The 8,051-nt window shown below is 41.7% G+C and overlaps 1 protein-coding gene across 1 annotated transcript in view; it reads right to left on the minus strand.

Moving 5' to 3' along the window:
* KALRN (kalirin, RhoGEF kinase) overlaps window positions 1-8,051 on the minus strand; it is a 368,140-nt gene that overhangs the window by 142,280 nt on the left and 217,809 nt on the right. Inside the window, exons 29-33 of the mRNA XM_009327171.1 lie at window positions 6,607-6,718; window positions 4,635-4,825; window positions 4,117-4,218; window positions 3,269-3,411; window positions 1,797-1,899 (exon numbers count right to left, since the gene is read on the minus strand). Of these exons, the coding sequence (XP_009325446.1) occupies window positions 1,797-1,899; window positions 3,269-3,411; window positions 4,117-4,218; window positions 4,635-4,825; window positions 6,607-6,718 (651 nt within the window). The remainder of the gene's footprint in view (window positions 1-1,796; window positions 1,900-3,268; window positions 3,412-4,116; window positions 4,219-4,634; window positions 4,826-6,606; window positions 6,719-8,051) is intronic.

Consider the following 8,051-nt stretch of genomic DNA (forward strand, 5'->3'; position numbering starts at 1 on the left):
CAGGAACTGCCTCTCTACCTAAGGATGATACACTAGCTGCTCAGATTCAACAAAGCACATGCAAGTATATTTAAGCTTTAGCTGTACACTGGAATTTGTTTCTATTCAGTAAATGTATATAAGGACACACGAACACACAGATAGCCTTAAGTCAGCAAGTGAACCTACCCACCTTAAAAAAGTAAAAAAAACATGACACAACCCTAGAACTGATTTAGCCTTTCCCCAGTGGTAACAAATTTTTCCCTGCATGATTTGGTGCTCAATTTACCTCATACGCATTTGCCATTCAGTTCAAACAAGGTTTTGGATAGAAATTCCTATATCCCTTTCCAGTCTTGCATCCTTAAACCAGCTGTTGCCATGATGGGCTGTCTTTCAGGGTACAGCCTGATTGTTTCCTGTGCTGTTGGCACTATAGATCTTGTATGCAGTGACAGCATGCAATATGGAGCATCTTACCTAGACCTTGCCTGTCTACCATAATTCATGCAACTTAGTCAGTCGGCTTGGGGCAAATGAGCAAAGCTTATGCGAATGCTTAAAATTAAGCATGAGCTCCAGTACTCTGCTAAGTCAGGGTCTTTCTCAGGAATGATAAATGTGAAAGACATGGAAAAGCAGGGTGAGTCCAAGTAGACTGAAGACACAAGAAAGTACTTCTTCGGCATCGGGAAAAGTATTTGCATAAATTACAGTGGCCTTTGGATTGTGAGGATTAATACTTTTCTAATGCACATTATTGGTCAAAAAAAGCAAAAGTGTGGGAACATGCCTTTAAGATAAATACAACAGGTGGTCTTACAAAGGTAATTTATTTGCAATTAACTCCTATGCCTGAGTCCAGCTTTCAAAATAACCTCTGCACTGAATCTTACTTGTGAACTTTGCAACCATAAACTTGAATTCCCTTCTACCTTGTGTAAGTGGCAGAATAATTAAAGCCCTGACAAACACATAAATTGTGAATGGTTCTGCAGAATTCATCCTTTTGCAAGTTACAGATAGTTTCAAAACAACACATGAAGAGAATATGGACATTGTCTCGGTGGATATGACAAACCACATCATTGTAGCTGAGGTAAATTATTGCTAACAGCCCACCAACTGCTAATTCAGCTAAAGACCGCAGTTGGAGGTATCAGGGTGACAAATTCAAGTCAGGCATCCTAGTGGAGCTGGGAATCTGGACTCAGATTGTCTGATAAGTAAAACTACAAGTACCTACGTGCCAATAGCATGCAATATTCCAACAGAATCTGGCACGTCTCGGGGCCATCCATATGCTCCACCATATGTCTGTGAGGAGTGGGGTCCAGAATCACAGTCTATGGAAAGGGTAGGTCTCCCAGGCTCTCAAGATACAAGCCAGGATCCCAATTTTGCTGTATTAATTAGTGTGTAAGCACCTGTATTCCCTCCAACAAACTAGTGATTTTAGCTCAGAGGGCAAATATGGAACATAACCAACTGTTTGCTGATTCAGAAGCTGGCTCCTACAGGACACGTTCTACTAGGGAAGAAAAGGTTGCTCTGGGCTGTGTTTCTTCAGAGCCAGTTCAACCTCTGTGTATTAACTACAAAGAAGCTGCAGCTGCAGAGATGTTACCATGTAAAACGGCAGTACTGATGAGCACCTAGAAACAGACTGGATTTTAATAGCCTAGCATAGGGGAATACAAGTTTCAACTCACTCAGTAGAAGACAGGTTGCTTTATTATGCCTTCTATTCTGCTCTTCACTTACGTTTTTCTGGGGACGATCAATTGCAGTGTATTTTCACATTTCAGTCCTACCTTATCACTGTCCACTGTGTTCTGTGATGTCCTGGATGCAATTGAAATCGTGTCAGGTTGACTACTGCCATCTCCTTGGCTGTCTGCATCATCTACTCCATCTCTGCAAAAGACATAATAGGGAAACAATGACGCTTACTTAACACACCACCTTGGAATGTGCACAACTTTATAGGTGGATTTGAGAAGTGCCGAGTCAGCGTACCAGAGCTGGCTTTGTGCTAAAATTACCTCGCTGATGCAGCCCATGTTGCTATGTAGCTTGCAATTTAAAATGATGTCACCCTCAGCCATAGGGTTGGGATTAGCACATAATCACACCGTTTGTTGCTGGAAACAGGATGGCTGTTGCCTGCATATTTACAGCATAGAAGACTCTGGTGTTCAGAAATAGCTCTGTAATGAGGGTGTCAGGCAGAAATTTTCCTTCAGTTAGATTTCTGCCTTAACCAAAACCATTCAGCCCAGGCTACATGTGACACTGAAGGAGGAAGTACTTCTCTTGTCTCGCAGGAACCGCGTTTTCAGGAATTTAATACTAAGCCATAAAAATGATATCCAAACAAACTTAAGTAAAGACAGTGTAGAGCTCTACAAGTCTACCTCTATGAGTCTCCTAATAGAAGGTACTTTCTTCCCTTTTGCTCTATAGATATAGTTGTCCTAAATTTTTACTGGTCTTTCAAAATAAACATTTAAATAATACAAAATACATACTTAAGGACAAAGAAAAAAAAAATTAAGTTCTGTACTAGAAAATTCTTGTATTGGTGTATGTCCCCTGGAACAAACGTCTGGATCTCTGCCTCGCTATAGATCTCCTGGGTGACCTTGGTTACTCATGCTTTGTATGCCTCTATAATACAGCCTGAAGTAAGAGAGTGATAAAACTTGATGAGGAAATGGAGATGCTCAAATTACAGGTGGCTTTTGGGAATGCCAGCATGACAGCAATAGAACAATTCATTTTCTATAATTTCTATTTAATCCAGGATTCAAAGAAGTTGACAAAAAAATTTTAATATTACTTCACAGGCTGCAATGAGTTTGTATTTGAAGATGAAACACAGATTCTCCACTGTAGTAATATATTGTCACAACCAGCTGTGATTTTCATTGTCAAACAACTCAAAATGCCAGACAGGGGAAAAAAAAATCTGTTAATATTCAAATGTGAAGAAGTAAATTCTACTTTGGGAAAGAAACATAACCTCGGACTCTGAAGAATTTTTACTGCTCATTTCTCTCCAATACTTTGGAGTACTAAAATAAAAGACCTTTGTATGTATATCACAGAAAAGCTTTCTAGCTACTTTTGCCAAGACAACATGTAAAACACAAAGATGATGAAAACTGCTTTTGACTATAGTAAAAAAAAGTAAGCGAATCCAGTCAAAAGCCCACAGACACTACACTGCTGCTGGTCAAGAAAACTCTAGTGATTTCACATTGTATGGAATGACTGAGGTTACCTTCTACTGTTGTTTCGCTGTTTTGCTGGTGTCTTGGGGAGCTGAATTGGCTCTTTCAAAGCTCCTTTCAGATGGATAATCCTTTCTTGAATGACTTCCCGGATATTTTTGATCCATTCCTGTTTTGTTTCAATACTGGATGCCTAAAGTTCCACAAGGCAGAAAGTCAGACACTTTATCATATTCCCAGCATGTCACCTCCTATGTAGAAGAATTGTGGTTGGCTGATGAAAATGCATGATTAACTGTTTCTCCACTCTGCTGTATTGTTTTAGCTGCTGGAGTACCTGGTAACCCCAAGAGAACTGAGGTATTTTTACCAGACCTACTTGGCAAGCAACAGTATAGCAGCTAAGCTCTGGATAAATATATCTAATGCTAGCAATACAGCACACTCTGTGGAGGGGAAATAGGTTATCAGCGCACAGCTGGGATTTCCTCAGACAAAATAACTATAACACAAATTCTTCGTTAGAAACTCACTTGACAGAAATGGCTGTCAGCTCTGGAGGCTTGAGGAATAGGTTGATTGTCGGTAAGCCCAGTGGCAAAGGACTAAGAGAATTACACATCCCAGCCAAACACCCTGAGACGTGCCCTGTGTCAGTGTGCGGCTGCTCAACCCAGGTTGCAAGAGGAGATGCAATTTCAGCAAGGCTGCACAACAGCACTGTCTTGATTCATACTGAGGCCTTAGAGCTGAATTGCTCCTGATGCAGGCATGACCCTGCTGACAGACATGGAAGCCATGCAAAAAGGAGGAGAGAAGAAACTGACCTTTCATTTAGTGCTCCCAAGGCCTCAACTAGCAGCTCTAAAGGCAAAGAAAACAAGCAGAAGAGACTTACTTTCAGCACTGTTTTATTGTCTGAGGATGGTGTTCGTCCAGACCACAAAGCAAATTTACAGGGATCTCCTTCAACATGTTCAGTCACTCCCAGTTCTGAGGTCTAGTGTGGAGGAGAGATGATGAGAGATTTCATATATATGAAGCCTCATGAGTCCAAAAAACTTTACATTTGTAGGGAGAAGTGGGGAGGCAGGGATGGATAGGGGAGTGAGATCTTGTCTCTGCTTTGCTACACACAGACAAAAGAAACAGAAAACCACCAGGGTATGGCAAGGAAGTGAATGTCTTGAGTGATCCTCCTTGCATCTCCCACCCACCCTTCAGATCTATCTTAAACCCCTCCAGACTCACTGCGAGCTTGGCTTCCAGGTGAGCCCTGCAGGGCCCAAAGCCAGCCCTTCCATGTGGCATGAGTATCCCCAACCCAGCATGGGGACATGTGAGCCATCCCCCAAACTCCACCTCTACCTACAAGAAACACAACACCCAGAATATTTTCTTTGCAGCCACACCTACCAGTAACTTGTTCTTGTAAACGTATTTTGTGTGTCCCGAAGAATCTTTGATCTCTTTGCTAAACACCAAAGAGATTTCAAAGAGAAACAAATGCCTCTCACGGCCTTTCCGAATGAGAGACTTGGGATCCCACACTTGGAAGGAATCCTGAAGAATCAGCTCTCCCTGGACGTCCAGGTTCTCATCAAACCCTAAAACCACAAAGTACATTGGCTTGTATTTGTTCTTGGGGCCAGTAATGCCCAGAAACACCAGAGCAGTAAGGACTTGAAATTAAAGGGTCTTTCTCTTTTTTTAATGCATATTCTGAAAGGACATTAATGGGCATCCATTGCCCCAGTGAAAATATTTTTCTTTTTTTTTTCCTACTGCAGTGATATAATTATTTCACCAGAGGCAAATATGTCACATGTGCTAAATGAGACTGCTGCTAAAGTATAGTAGTAATTACTTAAAGATAAATATTATAAAGGTTTCAGTGGTGGTTACTGTACACAGAACTGCAATGCAAGGAATCTTATGCACGTCAACACAAATTCAGAGAAACATAACGTGTGGTAGCTGGAAGTGCCCCATCATACCATGATGCCTTCAAGCATGCTAACCCAACCTTCAAGGGCCTGTGAGTCCACAGCAGTGGCATGGAGGAGCTACATCTATGAGAGCAAGTTGGTATGGTGCCTGAAACAAGCTTTCCGGGAGGAGTTTCTTATCTTCCAAGCTGCATGTCTCAGCCACATGGCTGAGGATCACAGGATTCCCTCCACATAACTGGGAAGCTTGAGGGAAAAGGGAGTCCCTAGTGCAAGGTGCCCTCCAAGCTGCTGTCTCAGCAGCCTGTGGGTCACGCTTCTCTCCAGAGCTAGGGACTGCTCCTCCACCAGCACAGCCTGCTGTTGCTCATGCCAGATAGCCCTGGCAGAGCAGGAAGCAGCCCTGGTCCCTGCTCCAAAGATTCGGGAATAATGTTTTATTCAGAAGACAACTGTCCAAGTGCTCGTCTACCCTAACAAAGTCATCCCTGCTTCTTTATTATTGCGTGATGCTCATCATCTCATGGGGACAGATTATCCAGGCGTTATTTTGGGAAACCTTGCTTTTCACCAGACACCATAGTTAAAACCATCTCTATAGTCTTTCTACCTATGCTGGGTCAATTTGCCCCCTGCAATTTTAATCACCTGGTCTTAATGTGTTGCTTAGCTACTGGCACCATTTCCTTTTTCTTGCCTGTTTTAGTACTCTTCTTGTTTTCCTGGTTCTGACTCAAGCCAGGCTGGAAATTATTTTCCCAGGCCAAGAAAATGTTTGAGAGATAATAAAGCATCTCTGTCCAGAATAAAAATTTTAAATTTTAGAAATACTCCACACATCAAAAAGCCAATAAAAGACTTAACTTTGGGGCAATCAAAATATTTTTTTTTCTGTAATTTTGAAATGTTTTTTAATAATACTTTTTTTTTTTTTTTACATCTTTGGGATAATTATACTAACATTTTGAAACACAAGCTGTTTTGACTCAGAAAACCAGAACTTTTTCTTTTGAAATGTTGAGACAGTATTTAGAAATGTTTTCATCCAGTAATCGTTACGGCTGCCAGCAGCTAAACTGATACTGTTTCAGGAGGGTTTTTTGTGTTTCATTAACTAAGAACGTTTTAACCAAATATATATCTACACACACACATTGTATATGCATACACACATGTGTATGTACACATATATACACGTATAAATACATATATACACACACATAAGATATAAATAAATAAAACCCCGAAACTTCCTAGCCAGCTTTATTCTTCCAAGACTTTTGGGGAAATATCAGGAAGCAGCTAGGAATTAGCTGAAAATTATGATCAATCAACAGTATTGCTACAGTCAACCTGTACTAACTTTTTACACAAGTAACGAGAAGGCTTCATTTATTGGTGGGTCCCTCCCCTGCCCCAGCCACCTGCCCATCTGCTACCTTCTAGCATGCTGACGTGCATTGCATCGTTGGCCTTCTTTGGGACACTGAGCATCACTTCCAGACCATCTTTGAGCTCCCCTTTGCCCTCCTCACAGCAGGTTAGCAGTTCCTAAGAAGCAATGCAGAACACCTATAAACAAACTCTGACCAACATGCTGGCTTTATATTTGATTGTGTTACTTGGTATACATGCAATCGCTAACAGTGACAGGAGAAAGCTGAACTGCAACAAAACCCACTGTGGATGCTCACAGATAGTGGGGATCAAATGGGAATGACTATAAAGCAAGACAACACAAGGTGCTCTCGAGTGAGACTGTGCACTCAGAAGATTTCTGGGGACTTATGCCTATGCAGCAGACATCAGTCAGTCCAGATGTGCCAGCCGGGTTGCAGGGACCCCTGCCTGATCCAGCAGTGCTGGTGAGTACTGCAGTGCAGGCAGGGCTGGCAGTGTGCTGTGCCCAGGGCAGGGAGGTCCCTTCAGGAAAGATTCACCTGAGGAGGAGACCAAAAGGGTGATGACTGAAGGGGTGTTTTAGCCTTCCCATTAGCAGATGGTTTGTGCAGTGCAGGCTCGCTGTCCCACAGCACTCACAAGACTATGGTAAACCTGTGTGTTGTTTCAGTAAACTGGTACAAGGCACAGATTTGTCAACACATGGAATGTACTCAGTAAGTACCTTCCTAGTACAGCATACCACTCCTTTGGCATATACAGAGAAAGCTTTAAAGAGATGCAAGTATTATATCTGGGCCTAGCTTTTCAAAGTCAGAATCTGTCTCCTCCCTTATTACCCAGATATTTTTTCTTCTCTGGTTTACTAGTTTTGAAGTGAACAGTGGCTGGTTAAGTTAGATCTAAAATTCACCTACTCACAAGATACTGCAAAAACCTGTGACCAATTTCCAACAAACCAACAAAGGTGTTTTTTTTTAAATGGGAAATGTTAATGTTTCACTCAGAAGTCCTTTGCTTTGTATATGAAGCTTTTCCATGTTTTTCAAACACAAAAGTGACAGCTCCCAAACAGAATCTAACGCCAGTGAAGGAGTCTCAGTCAAGAGTCAGTGAAATTTCCCAAAGTTCACTACTGCTGTCATTGAAGCCTTTAATCAAATTATTACATGTCACAAACTTAGCAAGAAGGAAAGTAAGCCGTTCTGATGTCCCTTCAATTTCCCTTTCCCAGTTCTCGCTTTTTAGGGTTAAGTCCACTTGGATACAAAAAACCCCAGTTGAAACAGGTGATCATTTTTTACTGTTGGTTGTTTTTTTTTTCTTTCTGTGAGTCTTTTCCTTTAAAACACTCAACCTGATTTCACACTTTGTTGCCATGTTCAGGCCTGGGAAGTAGGAGTAGCAGCTCAGTAGTAGCTGCTTACAGGTCATGAACAGGTGAGGAAGCAGCTCCCTTAAGAATAAGTTAACTCATCACACC

Source organism: Pygoscelis adeliae, unplaced genomic scaffold, assembly GCF_000699105.1.
Source record: "Pygoscelis adeliae isolate BGI_AS28 unplaced genomic scaffold, ASM69910v1 Scaffold227, whole genome shotgun sequence".
NCBI lineage: Eukaryota > Metazoa > Chordata > Aves > Sphenisciformes > Spheniscidae > Pygoscelis > Pygoscelis adeliae.